The sequence below is a fragment of the Puntigrus tetrazona genome, chromosome 20 (genome assembly GCF_018831695.1).
Source record: "Puntigrus tetrazona isolate hp1 chromosome 20, ASM1883169v1, whole genome shotgun sequence".
NCBI lineage: Eukaryota > Metazoa > Chordata > Actinopteri > Cypriniformes > Cyprinidae > Puntigrus > Puntigrus tetrazona.
In genome coordinates, this window is record NC_056718.1 from 11,047,038 (window position 1) to 11,070,342 (window position 23,305).

Consider the following 23,305-nt stretch of genomic DNA (forward strand, 5'->3'; position numbering starts at 1 on the left):
TGTTTTCTAATATGTAATCAGTGTAATTTGTACAGTGATGTCCACTAAATGGAGAAGGAGTTAGAGGTGGAGAGAGAGACAAATCCCGAACACCCGGTCCTGACTCCCAAGCTTAACATTAGTGAACTCACCAAAAGTAGCTGTCAGCTTTCATACACTGTTTGTTTGCCTCACTCAGCAGCACACAGACCTAACGGTCAGTGTATTTTGTTTATACCTCCAGCCTTCCAGAGTCAATACCAGCCGCTTGAAATAATTCTTGGTGTCAGCCTACATCTTCAGGCACCAGAGTGTGTTCATTTTGTTTAAAATATCAAGACACAAAGCAATAAATTGTTTCTACAGAAATACTGATATTTAATTGTATATCCATTTAACAATAGTATTTAATGAATAATATACTTACTAATTACTAATGCCCCTAGAGTTTACTTACACTGAGAAACGGAACCTGCAAAAAGAGGAAGTATTCCAGAAAGAAAAAATGTATTCATAATTGAAAAACACCAGTTAACTGCAATTGCAAACTAATAACGCTTACATTCATTTATATAGTATACTATATATATTAAAATAGTAAATATAAACATTATAGCTTCCTTTTCGCTCACTCTATAACAAATATTTAAAATTTTACTAGTATTCAGAACAGATTAAGAATGAAAAATAAGTAGGCTAGTTATAAAATTGTATATTTAACTATAAAATAAAATACAAATTAGGCCATTGGCAGTCATTATTATAAAACAGCATACAAATGGTTTCATAACAGCATATGTAGTCTTTACTTCTCTTATGTTCTAATATCTGTAAATCCAATAAAATGTTTGTTTGAGCACTGCACTCTGATTTACAGCAAGTGGAATCTTAAAATATAGCGTTTATTGACTGCATTTTAGTTCTTATGATTTATTAGCAGAAATACTGGTGTGCACTAGAACTAATGTTGTTTGTGTGCATGAGGCAACTGTGTATCAGATGGACTAATAAAATAGCGCACATAAATGCAAAAACGAGTGTAGCCTATACTGCTAGATTTTGGTTTTTTGTTATGTTAACTGTATAGCCTAATATATGGTCCTATTTATATGCTAAAGCTAAATATAAAGCTAAAACCCTTCAAACGATTGACTTTGGTTTTCTACGGTCAGAAAAATAACCTACAAAATTTGTCTCAAATTCCAGTAGATTTAAATACACTCAGATAATTCAAAAACTCATGAGACGAGACCAGATGTGATTCCAATTTTTTGTTGTATCGCTCGCTTTGTAAATGAAGCCCATTATGTTTTTAGGTATATGCTGTATTCATTTGATTTGTTTACTCTTTATTTTCACCAGCTTAATGAGGCTTTATGTGCCAGTTCACCTCAGACCTGGCCAGCCCATGATTACCAGTCACCTGTGGACTCAACTAGCATCCTCAAGCAACCACATCCCCACCCTCGCCGCCGCAGTCTTGGGGTAAAATTAGCCTATTATTACATTGTATTATTACGGTTTACTAATAATTTATTTTTAGCATCGTAAGATTTCTATTATTTATTTTTTTTTATTTTGAAATTAGAAATAATTGGCTTTACAGGAGTTTTTTTAAGTTTTAATAACTGATATTATATTAGAAGCCATCTAATATCTGTGTGTGCATGGGTAGGAGGCTGAGTTCAGTTTCAACACTCAGTAAGGGAAGATGCTCAGCGGTTGCAGGTAGAGAAGGATGCATGCAGGATACTCAAGATGCAGAAAGAATGATGGAGGAGGACACAAAATGGCTAAAAAGGAGGAGAAGTTTGGTAAGGACGACAGACTATTTAATATCTTAAGTGTGTATGATAATATAGGTTTTCCTTATTATTAATATTATACACATTGCAAATCTTGTTTTTCTGCATCAGACCTAATGGTTCAGGAAAACACAAGCATTCCTGAGGTTTGTTTGTTTAGTTTTTGTTGTTTTTTTGCTATTACATTGGCATCTCCATTAATAACATTTTCAGGTGCAAATAATTTACTGCATAATGCTCATTGGTTAACGTTGGTTATCATTAGTTAACATTGCTACCTATATTTTCATTTGATATATTTTATGCATTTTTTATTTATATATTTTATTGTAAAATGTAATGATTTTATTTGTATTACATTGTGACACCTGGAACCACCACTTAAAGCATGTAAGTCTTCTGCATTCTACAGGAGACAACAAAATTTAAATAATTAGTTGCATAATAAAGTCTAAATTAACACTATTATTAATATTTAATATTAATGTGTTTCCTGCTATACTGACTCTGTCATGTATCATTTAAAGTCAATCACAACCTCCTTCAAAACCACCTAGAATTGCAGCAGGTAAGGACTCGCTTGACACGCATAATACAATATGCAGGCCGAAGGCGTTGTAAAGTGCCCTATTATGAGTAATGAAAGGTCGATATTTGGTTTCTGAAGTCCCAACAACAGGTTGACATGCATGCAAGGTCAAAAACAATTAGTCTTCTTTCTATGCATTTAATTTTACCTTGTTTTTTCGAATAGCTCCTTAAATGATTCATGAAGCTTATCTATTTTTCCAAACCCTTGGTCAATTTCCCATTTAAAGTAATTGTTTGTGAGCTTTTAACGCCCAATGCAGAAAGACAGGCAAGGGCGGGGATATGCTAATATTTTCAGACAATGCCGACATTAAATGGCATGGGACTTGTTTCAAAACGACTAAGCCAATGATTCAGAGTCAAATCTAAATTTACAAGACGCGGCACTTTCAGCCTTAAAACTTTGCAGGATGTTTCTATCTGCTTAGAGCTGTGTTACACACTGCATGAAAGGTCATTTTCAAAAATCCATAATAGAGCACTGACTCTACTTCTTGATAAGAAGACACCAGTGTCATGTGTCTCAGCCTGGTGCTTCACAGCTGAGCTGGACCGCCCAGAGGAGCAAATGCAGGCCATGGACGTAGGAAAGTGGTGTGCAGCTAAAAACGACATCAACACACTGAGACATCTACTGATTACATATCCTCAGTCATGACAGAAACCAGCCTCATTTAAATCTGATTCCGCTTATGAGCAATATTATCGGCCATTACCTCCCGCTTACTGTCATTTTAACATTTTTGTCTACAGACTGTGGGACTTCAGTACAAATCTGATCAATAGTGTAAGTGATATATCAATAACCCTGCATGATTCCTGTAGAATGAGGTAGTATTGACCTTGTTTGAAGGTTCTGCAATCATATAATGTCTGTAATGCTTTTGTAAAATATGAAATACTTGGTATAAATCAATGCATTCAAATGTGGTGCTGAAAGTGAATTTAATCTTCTCCGCCCGGACGAGATTATAATAAGAGTATAAATGTTTCTCTCAGATCAAGGTACTCAGAAGCTGTTGAATAAGGACCTGGCTGAGCTCATCAGTAAAATGCGTCTGGCCCAGCAGAACGCCATCACCTCTCTGAGGAAGAGTGTAAGTAAACAGATGCCAGCAGCAGCCCACACTTGGCCATGGATGCCAAGAACCTGCTAGATGCTGTAGACCAGGCCCGGCAAGGCCTAAACTTGGCCAAACCTAAACCTGATGACCCAACCACCGGACAGACTAGAAGTTATAATCTTGGGGACATGCCGACCACAGCTTCAGATAGACACTTGATACATCCATATAAGTTTGAAATGCAGTAACAGGACAAAACCAACACCAGTGACAGAGACATGAAACAGCCAATAGAAATTGAGGCAGCTCTTGCACTGCAGTTATATCACAAAGTGCTTCGTGCAAACATTTAAGATTTAGAACACCCGATCAAGCCGAGGGGGTATTCCAGAAAGCAGGGTTATCTTACAGTCACTCATATCCAGAACTGGTTGATTTAAATTGTGCTTGCAGTTTGCTTTAGCCGTTTTTCTTCAATGTTGAGTAATGTGTTGTATTTTATAATAAAAATACATTACAAAATGTCCTGTAGAAAAACACTACATTTTGAAATACATTCAAAATGTGTCATGGGAATAAATTTGATTTAACTAAATGTTGATTTGTTATAATAGTGTTTTAAAACATTTGTCACTGAAGCCTCATCAAAAGTTTAACTTGCATGTAAGTGCTGAATACCCTGAAATTATAACCTTCTTATATAATGAGCTCCACACCAGATAAATGTCTCAGAGAATTTGGTTATAGCTACCTGAAAGCCTTTGGTTTTGGAGATGAAAGGAGGTTATTCAAGTGTACTTATCCAGAACTATACTTGCTTACCCCCCCAAGCATTTTTGGTTACTTTGATTCTAAATCTCTTTTAAGAAAAGTCTTGTACAAATGTTAATAACGTGAGCTTGCTGAATCCTCCACACACGACTCCAACATTCATCTGACATCTTGTCTTTATTAAATATGTGTTTATATTGTAGCAAAACAATGCAAGAGAGATTCACGTCATGCACAAATATTCTTTTTTATTCTTTGAAAACAACATTAAAGTGTGTCACTTGTAAACGTGACTTTACGAGACAGAACAGAACAAGAGACACGTAAGATACGGATGTAAAGTCTTTATATCTCGTGTCTTTATTAAAGGGAACATTTCCTCCAAATGAGTATTCTGTCATCATTCAGTTTCCTCATGAAATTCCACACGTGTATTAATGATTTTCTTCTTTGGTATGTAAAAGAGGTTTTAAAGAACATGTCCACTGTATGAAAAAAAAAGTAAAGATACCTTGATCATGTTTTACAGAAGACAGACATGCATACCATTCTGTAACTACATGAGCAATTACTTTAAATTAACTTTTTTTTTTTGGGAAAACATGCCCTGTCATGTCTTGTGCCCTATGAATTGTATCAGGAGGTTAGTACCAAGACAGACTCCACACACACACACACACACGTACCCAAAGCACTTTTGTCTAATTTCTTCAGTGTGCACTTTTTAGATATGAAGAGTAACAAGACATGAGGAAATAGCCACCTCAGAGCTTTTATTTGTGTAATCAGTTAAATTAACGTAGTCCTTTCCAGTTGGCACTTTTAATTTTTACAATAATATTTAGGGTTATACATTCAAATACAAGCATAGACAAGCTTCCTTTAATATGTGACTTTCCTTTCAGTAACTGACCTAAGAAAATGTCAGGTATTTGAGGCGCGTTCTTGTCAAACATGACATCTGACCCCATGCGTGGCGTTCCTGCTAGAAGGCGTTCTTCCAGTGGAAGCCTAAACGTTAGAAGTCCTTATTGTTCATACAGTATACTCACTAAGGTGTTTTTTAGATCATGCCCGCGAGCCAGGGCGGAAGAAAAAGTCCGATTGTGCCCAGCAAACAAACTATGATGAACATCCACAGGAAGATTCTGTCTATTACCATAGCAACATACTTCCAGTCCTCTTTTACCTGTGAGAAGAGAAGACAAATGAGCGGATTACTACAGCAGTAACAACACACGTGACCAGAAACTCCCTTTAAGTCATATCAGGAGGGTGGTACTACACACAGGCTACACACAAACCATCTGTTTAGTGTGCACTTTAACTATAATATTTATGGTTACACTCATATAAGTGTTTTTATGGACAAACGTTTGCTCAAAGGTATAGAATAATTCTGAACAGGCTGTATGTCTGGTAAAAAATGTAATGTACTGTAGATTAAAGCCATTGAAGTTATAATTATATTATAAATATAGTGAATAAAAATATTTAAATCAAAATTAACAATATAATTTAAAACGTTTGTTTATAATTTAAAAAGTCATTTGTGTTTTTTAATAAAATTAATACTATTTGGCAATAAAAATAAGTTGCAATAAATGGATGCAAAAGGCCAGTAAAGACATTTAAAAGGTTACAAAACATTTATATTTCCTGAAAAATGTCATAGTTTCCTATATCAAAAAATATTAACCTGCACAAAGCTGGTTTTCAACAATAATAATAAATATTTTTCTTGATTAAATCAGCATATTAGAATGATTAATGAAGGACCAGGAGTAATTACTGCTGAAAATGTAGCTTTGCCATCACAGTAAAAATTTTTATAAAATATGCAAATATTTTTTTATTTTAGAATATACTTTAGAATAGCACTAGTGTCATTTATTTTTTCTATTTATTTTTCATGTTAGAGAATCTGAAATAAACTTACGCTAAAGTCAGCATCTTCTGCTCTCAGGTGGTCTGCTATGTAGTGAACCCCCTCCAGAGCTTGCAGGACACTGGGGGACAGGGGGAATCCCGGGTTGTCTGGCATCATGTTGTCAGGCCGCTTTGTGACATTAACTCTTCCACCAAGCTGCCTGGAAGCCAGGCCCAACTCCAGTCTAGAGGAAGGGCCGAATTTCTGCAGAGTAGGCGGAGTCGTGGCTAGAGGGCAGGGCGAAGGGGTCTGGAGTGAAAGCGAGATCGCAGAGGACAGCGTTCCCAGTTCTAAGTCCTTATAACAGAAGCGTCTGCGGGACTCTTCCTCCCCTCTGAACCAGCTGGTAGATGTACTGAGGGTCGCGTTTGCCGGTCCAAGCACCCGTGGCGTCATTCCTTGGCCCTGCCGCTGCAGGAGGAGGAGTTTCTGCCTGCGACGGCTGTCCGGTGCAGGTCTCCGCATAAACAACCACCGCGGGATCAAATCCAAGAAGACTGAGTGAACCCAACGGGGCATCTTATGAGTGCTGGGCGAGCGGTGGTGGACGTTAAGCACGAAGACGGTGATGACGATGGACAGGGTGACAAAGATCATAGTGAAGAGGAGGTATTCGCCAATGAGCGGGATCACGAGAGCGAGGTGGAGGGATTATTTCAGTGATGAGCAGCAGGAAGACGGTGGTGAGCGAGAGGAGGACCGAGATGCACAGCGTGATCTTCTCACCGCAATCTGACGGGAGGTAGAAGACCAGCACGGTCAGGCAGGAGATGAGCAGGCAGGGGATGATGAGGTTTATGGTGTAGAAGAGCGGCAGACGGCGGATGATGAAGAAGTAGGTGATGTCTGGGTAGATCTCGTGGCAGCAGTCGTACTTCTTGGTGTTGTAGGTGCCCACGGCATTGATGATGGCCCACTCGCCGCTCTCCCAGTAGTCTTTTAAGTCCACCGTGTTCTCGATGCGCTCCAGGTCGATCTTGGCTTTGTCGTAAGTCCACGAGCCGAATTTCATCTTGCAGTTCTGCTGGTCAAAGGGGAAGAAGGTGACATCGATGCTGCATGAGCTCTTGTAGATGGCAGGTGGTACCCAGCGCACTTTACCTGTGTGGAAGAGGTGGGCTTTGGTCATGTGGGTCACCGCAAACTCTCCGTCTGCACTGAAGGAGACAACAACATTTGATCAGATGCCATTTTGTTAAGATAAGCAGTGAAATAATTTCACGCATCATACATTGTAATATTAAAGCTTTCATGTTCGCTGTTTCAATGGCTGTAACAATGAATATGATGTTTTATATTTTTAGTGCTGGACAATGATAAATCATGATTAATTGCACCCAAAATAAAAGTTTTTCTTTATATAATCCATGTGTGTACTGATCATATTTACTATGATAAACAATATATATACACAGTACACACACACATTTATTATGCACACAAAAACTTTGGATATGATTAATTGCAATTAAGGAGCCTAACCCACTACTATTTTTATGCATTATATAATATAGTTTAGATGTTATAATATTACATAAGAGGAGCATAGATTGGATATACACAATTTGGATATAAACGAAAAGTAAATAAAAATAATAATGAAGCCTTAGGAGTGAGTATTTTGACAATCTCTTTTCAAAATATGAGTAATTTTATTTCCTGCTAACAATATAAATCACAAACAACGGAGTTATTATAACTAAACTTTTGACATCATAGAAATTTCAAATTCTGTTCACCAGTGTCAATATTACAAAAAGCTCTGCATATTTTTTCTATATATATATATATATATATATATATATATATATATATATATATATATATATATATATATATATATATATTCTTATACTTACAAAGTGATTCATTCAAAAGCAGTGAGATTTTTCTAATTTCTCTTCAACTACCATTAATGACAGACAGCAGGAATATTAGATTGCTGTCACTTTAAGTGCTGCCTGGATCCAATATACTGTACACGTGTTTTCTTGCTTAGCTTTTTGCTTTCACTTAACACCTAAATTACTGTGTTTAGGAGGATACTTGTAAAGACAGCATTTGACACGCAAGTGTTTTTAAACCACAATACTTAAAAATGCATGCAAATTATACATTTCTGTGTCCACGTAGCACAGCAACGTCACGTGAAGTGACCACGATGACAGTCCAACTCTACCGGGTTGACAAATTTGTACCAGTTAATGACATCTACCTGTATATCTGTATATCTACTGGTCTAATTGGATTCAAGCTAAAAGTGCTAAGCTATGCTAAAAGTGCTATCACCAGGTCCAGAGATCGGCTGAATGGGTTCAAAAACAGTAAAACTCAACTTATTAACTCTGGGGGAGTTTCCAAAAAAAGCGGAGTGTTCCTTTAAACAGTATGAACTGAAATCTATGATGGTGTAGTGCCTCATTCAAACAGTGGGTGGCAGTCTAAATAAGTGTCAATAAGTTCATCTCAGTACACTTCAGTGCATCTCTAATGGTATGGTATTGCATACAGTACACCGTATAGATCATGTCACTGCTTGTGCATAAAAACGAACTCTGCATTTAAAACAGTCCACGCAGCACTGCACAGATAACATCTCACGCTCTCTAGCTGATTTCCTTGCATTTAACTTGTGGGAATTTATGAGTGTTGTTTAGCTCAGATAAATTGTTACTCACTTGTTGTACAAAACTATATCCGGGACCCAGATTAGTTCTGACGGAACCCTGATGGAAGTCACATTGTCGAAGTCTGAAGGTTTCCAGCGTAGTTTATAGTCGTTCCACTCCTGAGTGAAAGGCCACAAATGTTCAGGAAATTAAAAACTAAATCACTACAAACAAGTCTGCCGACTTTGCTCTTATTTTGCCGTGCCAGATTCTTAACATTTTTTTCAACTTTCCTGCTGCACGCACCTGCTTTAGCCAGACATTTGTTGTCATCATCTGATTCTTCTCGTCCTGTGGAGGAGAAAAAGAAGGAAGGACAGTGAGTATTAGATGAGTCAGGATGCTGGGTTTGCTCCAGCAGAAAGCTCTTGGTTCAGAGAGGTCACAAACACCTTATGATTTTAATCTTCTGATGGACTTGGAGCCTTCAAGGACCATGTACCCTAATTCATCAAAGATTCTAAGGGGTTTTTTATAATTACTGCCATTATTTATTGCTATTGACACTCTAGACACTGATCTGATCTTCCACTATAAACATTAAGCAGCACAACAGTTTTCAACATTGATAATAATATGTTTCTTGAGCAGCAAATCAGCTTATTGGAATGGTTTTCTGAAGGGTCTTGTGACATTGAAAATAGGAGTAATTGAGCTGAAACTCAACAAAATTAAATTAAATAGAAAATGTAACTTACCACATCAATCAGCTGGGCAATAGACAAACCAAACTTGACAATGACAACATCAGAGGTGTTTGGTACGGGCCTTGACCACTTGTTGTATCCATCAAACAGCTTTTTAAAGAGTTCATCTTCAGCGTGTGAATGAGTCTTCTCACAACAAGAGACTGCAAATGGAAAAGAAGATGTTAAATTCAAACAGTTAATACTTAGACATGACAAATGATATGTTTCAAGAGATCACCATCGAATGCTGCTACTGTTTGATGGACAGAACTTGGAGTTAAATGTTTAGACTTGGCATATACTGAAAAGATTTTTTAACCTGTACATCGTCTATATTGACGTCTATATTACAACATACGATGATAATATTAATAAAGTGGAGGCATTTTAAATTATTGTTCATCTGTCGTATCCACAACTTGGCATATAAATGGCAGCCATAAAGTAAATTACATAAGCTTGAACTTGGTTCATATACTGGCTTATTTGGAAAGCTTATTTCTTATAGATTTGAGTATAGCAATGCAAATGATTAAGAAAGTGTGTAAATGTGCAGAGCTGAAGTTTAAATATCTAAATGAACTAATGGGACAGAGAGTCTATTAATTTATCTAGGGCTCACTGACCGGGCTATTTGCATGTTAAATAACTAAAACATATAGTATTAAAGCGCTTCATCAGGGGATTAACTCCCATTCATTTCTTTAATCATATATAATTACACGCATCATCACTTCTCATCCGTCGACTGTAATAGATTTGCTCAAAAATATTTCCATACGGTTAAACTTCAGCAATATCACGTGAGCAGAGAGCCGCGTTTCAAATATCAGCTGCAGTGTCGACTGCCTCAGGTGATTACAGCCGAAAACAGCATCGTTTGTGAGTGTTATCCTGCTTGTACACAGCAGTTTAAGAAGTTAATACCGATTAACTCGAGTTTCAAGCTAAAATTTTGCCTGTTGGTCGGTCTGTTGTTGATCTGAGCGTCGCGCGTGCGCGTCTCAGAGCGAGCACGTGCTTTCGCGTTTGATCGCGTGTGACGACTCCGTTGTGAATGAGCTGCTGAACTTGAAATATCACACCAAAAACACAGGCCTATATATAAGATATATTATTTTAGACTATTTGTAGCTCACACAGGGAAAAACGTTTATTCCACTCCCTCGCTTTTACACTGTTTTGTATTTAGGTGTACGGTAAACGTGCGTTCTTGTTGATCCTCTTTTAACGCAGTGTTCAAAGCTATATTATGCAAGTTTTCTATGAAAAGAACAAAATTTGAGAGTGCAAAAGAGAGTAGCTATGCTGTGGGTGAAGCTCAAGCAAACAACAAATACCATGCGTCATTCAAAATGCCATGTCTGTTTATTTTGAGCAAAGATCACACAAAGGTGTGTGTGTGGATCAAAATATATAATAATATGTATTCCATAAAAGATAAAAATTGTAATTTTGAACTCTCTTTGAAAGTGGTTTATTTAAAAATAAATAAATATAACAAAATTGCATGCATATGATACACGCTTTGTTGGTGTCCATATAACCCATTTTTTGTAGTAGCCTATATATTACAGTCGCCTACCCCATACCCTTAACCTACCAATTGTGTATCATACTGCATGCATGTCAAGGTCCATTTTTGGAGTTTAAGTACGCCAAATAGAAACAATTGTGTCAATTGTACCACACAATCGAAATTTCTGAGATTGAGGCCAATGCTATCTTTTCTTTTAGCATACTGTTTTTCTCAAACTAATAAGTAAGCATGTTCAGATGCAGTGAGTACTAGTATGTTCGTAACCATGTGACAGCAACTACATGCAAAAAAAAAAATGTTTTTATACTGCTAATATGTTCTCTATTTAAGTTTTATTTGGACCTTAAAAATGCTCTGAAGAACATTACTTCAAACACCTGATGTGTGAGAAGCCGATAATGTTTAATGATACGCGGGCCAGTGTGGCTAACTGAATGATGACTGATTCTCTTCTTTTTCTAAGAGGAGATCTCCTGTAATCTCTGCACCTTTGCTTGACACCTCTGCAGGATAGTGGCTAGACACCATTAAGCCGGCCCACTCAGGTCTCATCTCTGAGCTGAGGAGGCATTAACACAGAACCCTGAGGACAGTGTTTGCACATAGTCTGTGTCAGGCCTGCTATTTGAGTGCTGCGGCGTGGCTGGAGCTGCTCTCTGAGAGCAGTCATTTGCTGTGTGGAGAACTGAGCTCCCTCGGGTCATGCTTGGCACAATGAGTCACACTCTGAGCGAGTGACAACATGTCATTAACAAGTCAGATTTAGGGTCTGCACCCCACAGGGCATTAGCACAGTGGGACATGATATGAAACCCAAAGCACAGCACCGACTACAGTCAGCGGAGGGAAATATTTTCTCACCTCTGGCACATTTCTTGCTTTTTTAAGCATATTATGGACAGGCCGTGCAGTTCAAAGTTATTATTACTCTGAGGCTAGGAATTTGGTATTTTTAGAAAAAAAAAAAAAAACAAAACAAAAACTGTAGCGATGATGTAATATATATACTTATAGCTTAAAGTAAAAAAAAAATTTTTAATATGCCCACTAGAAATATTGTTTAATTAGAAGAATGTGTTTTTAATTTAAATTTCATTTGAATAAAATAAAATAAAAATAGAAATAAACAAATTAAACTTTTTTAAACTGGTGCAAAAGCGCGTTTTCTTGAAGAGTTAGCATATTATTATTATTATCTATATTAATTCATCAGAAATAAATGAAATTATTTAGAAAAAATAGGTAATTAATAGTTTTCACTAAAACAAGGTAAACTGCGTTGACTTGGTATTTTTATCTTTGTCAAAAATAAACAAAATGATGGAAGGTTGATAAAACTTTTACACTGCAAAAATGTTTACAGTTGTTTTATTTTTAAAGTTAATTAAGGCTAATGAACTTATAGCCTAGCCCTGGATATAGCTAATGCACCACAATTTTACTTTTCACGTTATTTTATATAATAAAAGTTGTATTCTAAAAAATAATACTTTACTTGTATTACTGTAGACTATATTTTTAGTTCATATGAATATGAATTAAGTGATTTTTCTACAGCACGCACTAGGCTACAACAGAACCTGCTGACATGATGGTTTTTGTATTCAGAGTAAAAGAACATCAGAATTCTAGGCTCGTTCTCAGTTCGGCTTTGGAACGTTGAAGCGCGCGCGCGTCCGTTCTCCAGCCTGCGAGGAGCGCAGCAGGTCTCAAAGCCTCGGACCTGAAATCGGATGGCGACCTTCTTCTTCGCGTATCTCCGTTCAAAGTCTGGAAACTTTCCAGAGCTCGGGATGTTCTTGAGCAAATCCGATGCAAATAGCGGCGGTAAAGCGCGTCCAGCGGCAGGCTCGCCGGATGCCCGCAGTGATATTCATTCATCAGGAGTCCGGCGGCTGCTGACAGCGAGCGGGCGCATAAATGAAGAGACGCTCGTGGAGAGTGCGAGCGTAAACGCGGAGTGATGAGCAAGACCAATAAATCTGCCTTGATTTAAGCGGCAGCTTGGCCGTGGAGAGCACATTTCATTTTACTGGCAATCGTGCGCGCCATCCTAATGCCTGCGCGTCTCTCACTGTGGATTGGTGAAAGCATCTGCATCCTAAACCAGCTCGTGGTGGACTGCTGGTTTAGGATAAACTGGTCTCCCATTGTTTGAGCTGGATGTTTTGACATTTTCGACCCAACCAGACCGATCGAAATGATCAATGCGCGTTGAGGATATATCAAATGCACAATCAAAACAATCTAATATAAACTTTGTCCTATTTTTAAGGCTCCTTCCTAGAGGAGATTCTGGTTTAGGGGGACCAGAGCTGGTTTAAGTTGACCAGCTGCTATAGCAAGATTAATGTGGTCAGTAGATGTGCCAATAGTCAGTTTGAACGAAACTAGATACCAAAAAAAACTGAAGTGAAACTTACTTGACTCACATAGGATAATGCAGAGAAGAGAAATCCTCAGGAAGAACCGCTGATTCTCAAAGCGCTCCATCATACAGCCAATTACTTTCAGTACATTTCTACGCTTTCATCTGCATTTCCGTACAATTCAGTGCTTTCTGTGTTTTTCTGTCATGCTCTGCATCCTCTGCCGGTCGTGGTTAGGTGCTCTCGTCAAGTTTTTATTTTTGTTTTAAATTACATTTATCACTGTTGGCAAAAAAAAAAAAAAAAGTGTTGACAAAAATAATTTTCCGTAAAATGTTTCGAGCGAAGCAGCTTAAATCCACCGTGTTTATGAACTCGAACGAAGTTTCTTTCTCTCTGCGCGAAAAAGCACGGCAATGCGCTTTCTGCGCACCTGTTCAGCGAAAGATCAGGAACACGGATTCCGAGTTGCGTATTGCACAGAAGTGTCATTCATTTCCATACGCATCCGAAAATGAGGGTTTTTAGAAGAATGTGCGTCCCGGAGTAACTCCATTTGTGTCACAGGGTGTATAGATGCACTCATGACCTGGCTCCTGCTGTTTCCAGGGTTTACTCCGGACTGAGCATCTCTCTCCGTCCTCCCATCCGCTTTCATGTAAGACGGAAAGGGAGGGAGGGACCGCATCGAGAGCTCACGAGCCTGGAGCAGTCCAAAGGGCCCGAAGCACGCGAGCAACAAGTCTAAATTAGTATTATACTAATACTATACTAATTAATAAAAACAAGACAATTAGCTCACGTTTAGTTATAACGTTCGCGAACTCACATGAACGCAATTCCTGTCAAAAAAGGGCCAAACCTGTATCATAAAGTAACTGAATTGTTATTGCAGTTAATTTCCGCTAGAGGTCAGGGTAGATGAATAAATCCTGATGGGGAGCTAGAACTCCGTAAGAAGGTGAATGCAGTTTTTACTGAGTTTAGAGACATCTAGTATTAATAATATCGTGCTGATTAAACACACGAGACCTGTAATCATGAAGGCACAAGTAAGAATGCATTAATTATGTTATTGCTATTTTTACATAATACAAGCAGCCTAAAAAATCCTTACTGTAGTTGCAGTTCAGGGTACTTATATTTTTGACCGATAAATAGCCTATGTCTTTTCAGCGACATTTACAGTCGTTTGTGGCAACTGGGTGGTATATTATATCAATTTACAGAGTTCACACTCACAACAAGCAATTTCTAGCAGAGGAATTACTCAAAAGAAAAGTTCTCTAATTGTACTTAAAAAAGGAAGCCCTGATATTGACTTTTTTGGATATCATATATCAATACTATATAGCATTTAGTTGATGTCCCTGAAATGAATTCTTTCACACAAGCTGTGTATGAGCTGCCTGCACACACACAGAAATCCCTTCAAAAGTATAGATACAGCAAAAGTGACCACAGTTGACCAGAGTTATACACTTATATTTTAATAGTATACTTACAGTATATTTTAATCATAGACTCGAGTAATCACAACATATTTCAAAATAACATTCTTTAGTCCCAAAGACATTGGATTCTTTTTTCTTCTGACTCTTTTAGTCACGTTTAAATTTTTTTCTTAGTGACATCACTTCCTTTCTTTCTTTTCCATCTTGCTCTCTCTCTCTCTCTCTCCAGCACATAAGAGTTCATGCTGCTGATTTCCAGACCCTCACACAGTCTTTTCACCATCTGCTCCCTAGCGCCAAGACAGCCAGACCATAGCTGCGGGGTTGTCTGTGCTTGGAAAGAGAATATTCTTTTAAGATGTCACCTCACTGCCAAGATTTTTTTTTTTTTAATTTCCTTGTACACAATGCCATTATGTCTTCATTATGGCTCGCAAATGAACATCGAACGAGACAGAAAAATATAGTTTGCATTTCTGTCTATTCTCTGCATAAAAGTGCCTTTAAAAACATAAAATATAAAATGCAGTCAATTGGTCCACATATGGACTGTTGAAGGTGACAACATTGTTTTACTGTTTGTGGATAAATATTAATGTGACATGCCATATAACACTTTTATCTGTTTTTCCTGTCATTTAGCTTTGCGCGGCTGTCTCGTGTTTTTCCTCAGCTGTTCGATCATCTCCACATGCAGGGTTCGTGAGGAGCTCTCCAGTCGAGTGGCGATGTCTGTCGCAGTACGCAGCATTTCTTCAAAGGCAAGGGACTCCTCTTTTATTCTTAGAAAAAGACATAAAGTAGACACAACATCAGAAATACTCAGAGAGAGAGAGAGAGAGAGAGAGAGAGAGAGGCAAAGAAGGAAATGAACAGGGGCCTCCTTAGGGCCTTAGTTTGGTTTTTCTTGAACCAGGGGCCTCAAAGGGGCTGAAATTCACATTCCTTCCAACTGTCCAGGCTGGTGATGGAAACCCAAAAACCAGAATCAAAGTCGCGTCATTGTGGTCTCTGTGAGGCTCTGTGAGCTACAATGTTTTTTCGCTGTGTTTATAAGCATCTATTTCTTGATTATGATCACTTTAACTGAGAATTTTATTTGGTTGTAATTTATTTTATTTATTATTATTTATTTATTTTATTTATTATTTGATGCATTTATATGTTTTACCTTGAATGAGCTGCTTTATGCAGCCTTGAAACACTTGTGAGCAGGCAATTTAAAATAAAAATAAACTCTATATTTGGATATAATAATCAGCAATTAAATTGATCAAAGTGACAGTTAAGGGAATAAATTCCCTTATTTTGTATTTTCTATTCACCAAAGAATAAAAAAAAAAAAATTAAGCAGCACAACATTTTCTTGAGCAGCAAATTAGAATGGATTCTGAAGGATCATGTAACACTGAAGACTGGAGTAATGATGTTTTACATTTTCACCTCTGATGTTCCTTCACCATTTCTCATGTCTAAATAGCAAATTTTACAAATTTGTAATATGTATTAGATGTATTAGACTTTATCCATTTTTTCAGGTTTGTCGCCTTAGCTTCTCAAATTGTTAAAGCCCTTGGAGTTTAGCCTGGAAAACAAGGGCATACGACTGCCTTATTAAGATTCAGCTCAACTCACTTCTGAATTCCAGCCAAAGTGGCTTGAGCATCTCCCTCCAGCTGACTCTCCAACTCTTCTGCCGCTTTTGTCACCACGCTCTCACAGCTCACGTGATCCTCTCTGATTCCAACGACGTTCTCTTGGATCACCTCCTCGTAGCGCTGATCTCCCATCTCTGCTCCTACAAACTGGACCAGGTTCTCCATCACTGCCTGGTTGCCATGTTGAAGGGCTTTCAGATAAGTGACTTCTTCTCTGAAAGCTCGTAACCGCCTTGACGTGACTTGACTGGTGTGAAAGTTGACATAACAGTCGCCGCCTTCTGTCTCCGGCAGGCTGTGAAAAACCGGCCCGGTCCTCTCTGGCTCATCCCCGACTGAATGGAAGACCAAAGAGGAGGAGTTTCCTGTGACCGCAGGCCCCGAGACGTCCCCTGATCCCCACTCTCCATCATCGCCGCTCTGGCAGTACACTGGCATCACCAGAAGCGTGAAGAGCCAAGTGACCAGAGCGGAGTGAAGCCTCATCATGACCCAGAAGAGAGAGGAACTCTATGACCTGGGACTCGACGGAGTGATGGATGAGAAGCCAAGCAATGACAGATGTGAGGTCCCTCTTGAGCCCCTCAAAGCTTTTCCTCACAATCACCACTGTTGCAAAGCTCTGACCTCATCTGTGAAGAAATAAACAGACGCTTAAATAATGTTTTGCTTTGAAAACAGACCAATGCTTTTCCTCAATGGAAACTATTCCATTATACTGGGTTTTTTTTATGTTTCCGAAAGAGTCTCATGCTCACCATGGTCAGATGCATTTAATTAAAATACAGTAAAAACTGTAATATTGTAAAAGGTTATTACAATTTAAAATATCTTTTGTATTGAATATATTTAAGTATTTAATTAGAATAGAATAGAATCTATTCCTGTGATGACAAAGCTGATCGGTTTGAATTATTTGTTCTTGCAATTGTTAGTTTATATCTCACAACTCGGTTACACTTTATTTCGATAATCCACTTTAGACACTTCTACTAACTGTATACTATTTTGTAACTACATGTCAACTAAATGCGTAGGTTTAGTAGAATAAGTTGACATGCTGTATGCTGCATGTTGTGGACCCATCAAAATAATTAAGCAGACAGTCTACTAATACTCTGATTACTGCTAGTTGACATATAGTTGCAAAGTTACTTACAGTTTAGTAGTAAACTATCGAAATAAAGTGTTACCCACAATTTTGTCCATCCCATAGCAAAGCAAGCTTCCATAGAAAATATCTGTGCTGCTTAAAGTTTTTGTGGAAACTGTGACAGATTGCATTTATGAATTTGTTTATTTATTTTATATACAGAGTAAAAAAAAACCTAAAGAACAGAAATATTTGTTAAAATTTTGTAACAATGTACAAGCCTTATCACATGTAATCAAATTAGTAATAGTACCAAACTGGAGTGTGTAAAGTGATATATTCAATATTAATATAATATAATACAATATGATAGATTCTACATAGATACCAAACTGAATAGTAAATAATCGAGAAAAATACACACATCTTCCAGTAATTTGCTGAAACTTACAGTAAGACGTGGAAGACAATGAGAGGTCAGAGGATGAAAGAGGTTTCTGTCTTTGAGAAACTCTACTGTCTGCCAGCTGTACAGTGAATGCTAAATGAAGCAGTAGACTTTTACAGGGTTTTCCGGAGCATGTGGAGGGGGCTTCCTGCTGGTGTGTGTAGTGAGCACATTCATTTATGTGAGGGCCCTGAGGTGTAGCACATGACCTCTCTGGAAGGGGAGGCTGTTTGTTTAGTCTTCCATGTACAAGGATGAGTGCCCTCCACCCTCTCTCTTTTTTCACTCTTCCAAAGAAAAAGTGTATGGCCCATCTTAGATTATACAATCACATAGGCTTCAGACTCTTTCCTGTCCTTCTGCATAGTCTCCAGCATCGTCTTGGGTTAATCTCGGAACGATCATGAGTGTTTTTAATTGGTTTTATGAATTCAAAATACGTTTGCCTTTCATGTTGTGTAATAAAATAAACACAACAATCAATAAATAAAAAATAGAAACGGACGGTTCCGCGGTTTTTACATTTGCTCTCTTGACGCAGTCAGGTCTTCACTTCATCTCTCATGGGTCCAGATGTGACTGAACTGACAACTCAAACAATCTCTTTCAATGTCCTGTCTTACTCCGGGGAGTCCCAACGCTCCTCTCAACATCTGTAAATGTGTGAAATGCGATATCTGTCTTCGAGGGAAGACGGCAGCTCTTTTCCACAGAGTGAGCACTTTTGGATTCTGTGGTAGCAAATCTTCCTGTGCGTGTTCTGGGCAGCATGAAATCGTGTATTTACGTTTTTCGCATTAGTGCAGAATATCAAACCTGTTGGTTTATTGCAGTCATTTTTTTTTTTTAAACGTTTGATCCGTGGGGTTGCATTCGTACATACCTGTCAAATACCGTTAGTAATTAAAACATTTCCAAAAACAAATGCACTATCAATCACTATCAAGCTCTTTTAGTAAAGAACAATTTAAAGGAGTACCATCAAGAGCATCTTTGCCTCTCTGTAGCAGTAATTTGTTGTTCATGCTCGCTGATTGGCATTTGTGCTTCATGGAGGAAGGATAATATCTGTAACTCAACAGACCGACACAGCCCGTAATGAACTTCTGCTCTGCTGTGCATGCAATGATGAAAGCAGTGATTTATTTCTCATTTAGTCCTGAAGCACGTTGAGAAAATGAACGAATCTCTTTTATTTATTTATTTATTTATTTTTTTGCATTAAACGCTGTAATGTTTTTTGCAAGGTGTTTTTTTATTTTTTAATTAAGTCTGAAAGTGTCAAATGTATTGAGATGAGAAAAAGAAACACCGAAACTGTTTTTCGTGTCTCGAAATGATGCATATTGCTCCCTAACCAAGCAGAGCAAAAGGCCGTCATATGCAAACATTATTTTTAGATTTACTGATCAACACTGTAAACGAACGACTGCACAGAAGTCTTGATTTGATTAGTCGCTTCGTTTTGATTCCGCACAACTGCTCGTACTGCCAGTCCAGAGCTCGTAATGTTTTACAACGGAGAAAACAATTAAACCTTTTAGACACTCAAGTGATATTACTGGAACCATAAAAGCCTATTCAAACAGCGCTTTTGACCTTTACGTTTCCTTCGGGGCACCTTTTTAGTAGCATTGTGTCATTTCGAAAAATACATGCCAAACCAGTTCAAAGCTGTGGAAATGCAGTATCTTTTTTTATGATGACTCTATCTGATGCCGAGTCATGATTAACCTCGGGTAATAATGCCAAGTGTCTGGAAATCGTCGCGTTCACTCTTGTGCTGGAACTCAACCTTCAGAACACATCTGCAGCGTTGGACGACTACGCATATAGGCCACGAGTCTTTTCAAGTTCTGGTTTTTACTTTTGCATTAAAGAGAACTTCGCGTGCAGCTAAAAAAGGAAGTGTTATTATTTAAAGGTTGAGTGTTGTGTATGTTAAACTGTAAGGCGGTGTTCCCATAATTTAAAAAATAACAGATATATATTTACACCAATCACTAATTAGTCAATCAGTGGCCAGCTTAGACCGTGAATGCAGACAAAAGAGCTCTGCCATATTAATCAAGACAGGTCTCGTTTTTTAAAGTAGAAACATAAATAAAATACTTGACAGAACTCACCAGAATCTTCTGCCATGTCACAAGGTAAAGCCATGTGTCTGGTCAAAATGTTCAAAGTGCTGTTCTTTGCTTTGCCATTCAGAGGCAGAGAAGTGGAGCACACATAATCAGCCTGCCTTAGACTTCTTTTCACTCCTTCCAACAAAGTTTGGGAACCTGAAAGTCTGTGTCCCTATTTGGAGACTACTGGAAGGGGAGGGAGTGTTTATAAAAAGGGAGAAACTCAATGATTTCTTTCTTTGTGGTCAGAGAGTGAAGGAGAGAGAGAGAGAGAGAGAGAGAGAGAGAGAGAGAGAGAGCAGGAGAAGAATATTAGGGGGAGGGGGAATAATCTAGTTCACATCTGTGCCCTGATGTCTGATAATGTATGAGAGTTTTCGCAGAAAAGGGTCTTTTCATGACCATACCAGATTTTCACACAGCTATTCATTTTAAAAGATGCGACAAGATATGAATGAATGAAAGGAAAGCAAGCAAACCAAAAGCTCTGAAAAGTACAAAACATGTTTTTATAGCGGGTGAAAACCAGCTATAAAAACATCACATGAGCTTTTCAAACCTAAATTTTATACATCATTAACTGTCAAAAGATATTAATATAAATGTGTCTTGATTTGACACTTATTCAGGTGTTAGTCAGATGTTATACCACCCTGATATTAAATGCATTTCATCTTACAATCTCACGCCACTGACTAAGTTTCACTTATACGTTTAGTCTTACGTTATACATAAAGTCAAATTGACCTAATGCAGATTCCAGTAATGTAAGCTCCTGAAAACTCACCATGCATTTTCCCAGCTTGTATCTGATTCTTCCACCGGACACAGGACACATATAAAGAGCTTCTTTATGAAAAACAGACAAAACAGAACAGTATGTCTTGTGGAAGTATTATAATATTCCTGCCTTAGATTTCACTCATTAGAATCAGCAGAGCTGTCCGGTCATGACTTCAGTTTTTAATGTTTTTTTTCTTTCTTTTTTTACTTTTGATTCATGCGTAAAATATGAAATAAGAAGTTAAAATCTTTATTGCACAAAGATTTAAAATGTTGCAAAGGAATTTCAAATTCTCTCTCTCTCTCTCTTTCTCTCTCTCTCTCTCTCTCTCTCTCTCTCTCTCTCTCTCTCTCTCTCTCTCTCTCTCTCTCTCTCTCTCTCTCTCTCTCTCTCTCTTTCTCGTTGATGTTATATTCATTAAAGAATCCTGAAAAAAAACTGCTGGTTTCTACAAAAGTATTGCATAGCAGAAATCTTTTTAACAATGACAATAATAGCAGGTGTTTCTTATTAGGTGTTTTGAATATGAGGTGTTTCGGCAGAAAATCTGCATATCAGAATGACTTTTTTGAAGGATTATGAGACACTGAGGACTGGAGTTATGATGCTGAAAATTCTGCCTTTTCACCACAGGAAGAAATTATATTTCAAAATGCTTTTTTAAAATTAAAATTGTACAATTATTTCACAGTATTATATATTTTTGATCAAATAAATGCAGTCTTGGTGAACAAAGGAGACTTTTTTTAAAGAGATTAAAAAAACCTACAAATAGCAGGCTTTTAAGTGATATTGTGTTTCAGTATAAGATCATAAAAACGTATTTTTAAAAAAGACCCAAGTGACTGTGTGTTTACTGCCAAACATAACGACAGACATGCACATACATTATAGAGAGAAAGAAGAAAACAAAACAAAGTCCATTAAAATAATTGACCTCCACTGGGCCTCACTGGGCCTGTGAAAAATAGGAAGAGGACCGAATCGTGTTATTTTTCTCCTCATGGTTTATATTTTGTCATCACTCTGATTGCAAAGTTGTTCTGGCAGTTTGAGAAGTACACTGTTTATTCATTGTGTAAACTTGCCAGTGCGCTTTAGATTTGGATGAGAAATACATACGAATGTCATTAAATACAGTAATGTTCTCAGCACAAAGAATTAAACAAATGAAACTATATTATGTAAACGGCATTCTTTCGACACAGTTAACGCAGGTCAAAAACAGGACGCCTGTTAGATGAACGCTGGGAAAAAAATTACCCAACACACACTTAAAAGCTTGACGGTAAACTGTAACTGTTTGAAAACTTTAACAAATCATTTGTAGGTCTGATGAAAGATGAGGATTACTTTTCAGAAGTTTCAGAAGACTGACAAATCTGCAGAAATGAAGCAATAACACTGGCTAAAGGTTTCATTTACAGCACAGCCGAACTTCAGTGAACGGCGAAAGTCATTGATCAAACCAGCTAAACATATCACGTTTGGCAGACACTATTATCCAAGTGTTGACAGAGTTGCTTTAGGTTGTATTTTGTATGTTTACCTGGTTGAGTTCAACTGTATTTGTTCACTGGTGTAACATGGAAGGACACAAAATATACACGTTTCTGATGTGAAGTGTGGACCTCTAATCATCTCTGGAGAGCAAATAAATAATGTAGTGATATTTTGAAAAATAAAATCGAATAAAAAAGTGACCTGGTCTCATGAGATCAAGTTACATAAACCATATCCTTAAACATGAATATATTTACTGTGAAGCTTAAAAACGAAATTTAAATAGAGTATGTGTGTGTGTGGGGGGGTTTCTTTGACCTACATTATGCTGCTTAAAGGTATTTTTACAGAAAAACAAGGAAAAAAAAGTACAAAATGATACTTTGTAAGTATCTTTTATGACAACACAAAAATATCACAATAAATATGTACTCAGATGTACCCAGCAGTTATTATTCTCTTTAATATAAACCTATATAACACCATGGTAGTCTATGTAGTTATGATGTTACTACTATGACGTTCTATACACACACACACACACAAACACAAATTTGGTAACTCTTTATTTTTACATTCATTTCATTTTACGGTTACACCTACTAATTGCTTATTAACATGGCTCTAATCCTACCCAACACCTAAACTTAACAACTACCTTACTATTATTAGCACATTAAGAATTTATTGAGGGAAAAGTCATATTTAATTGTTAACAAGTGTTAAAGATTCTTAAGTGTTACCATGAATTAAATATACTTCATTTATGTGACAGAATTTGCTTGTTATTCTTATACAGACATACTCCATAGGGATGGGAGAAAAAATGCAT

At 37.4% G+C, this 23,305-nt stretch overlaps 1 protein-coding gene and 1 pseudogene across 1 annotated transcript; both read right to left on the reverse strand.

Moving 5' to 3' along the window:
* Positions 1-5,214: 5,214 nt before the first annotated feature.
* LOC122324416 lies at positions 5,215-14,222 on the reverse strand (annotated as a pseudogene).
* Positions 14,223-14,876: 654 nt separating this feature from the next.
* si:ch211-142k18.1 lies at positions 14,877-20,369 on the reverse strand. The gene is made up of 3 exons (XM_043218784.1): positions 20,187-20,369; positions 16,497-17,151; positions 14,877-15,643 (listed from the first exon to the last, which is right to left on the reverse strand). Exons 2-3 carry the CDS (start codon positions 17,006-17,008, stop codon positions 15,496-15,498), a joined length of 660 nt encoding a protein of 219 aa, XP_043074719.1. The 5' UTR covers positions 17,009-17,151; positions 20,187-20,369; the 3' UTR covers positions 14,877-15,495.
* Between the last annotated feature and the right edge of the window lie 2,936 nt (positions 20,370-23,305).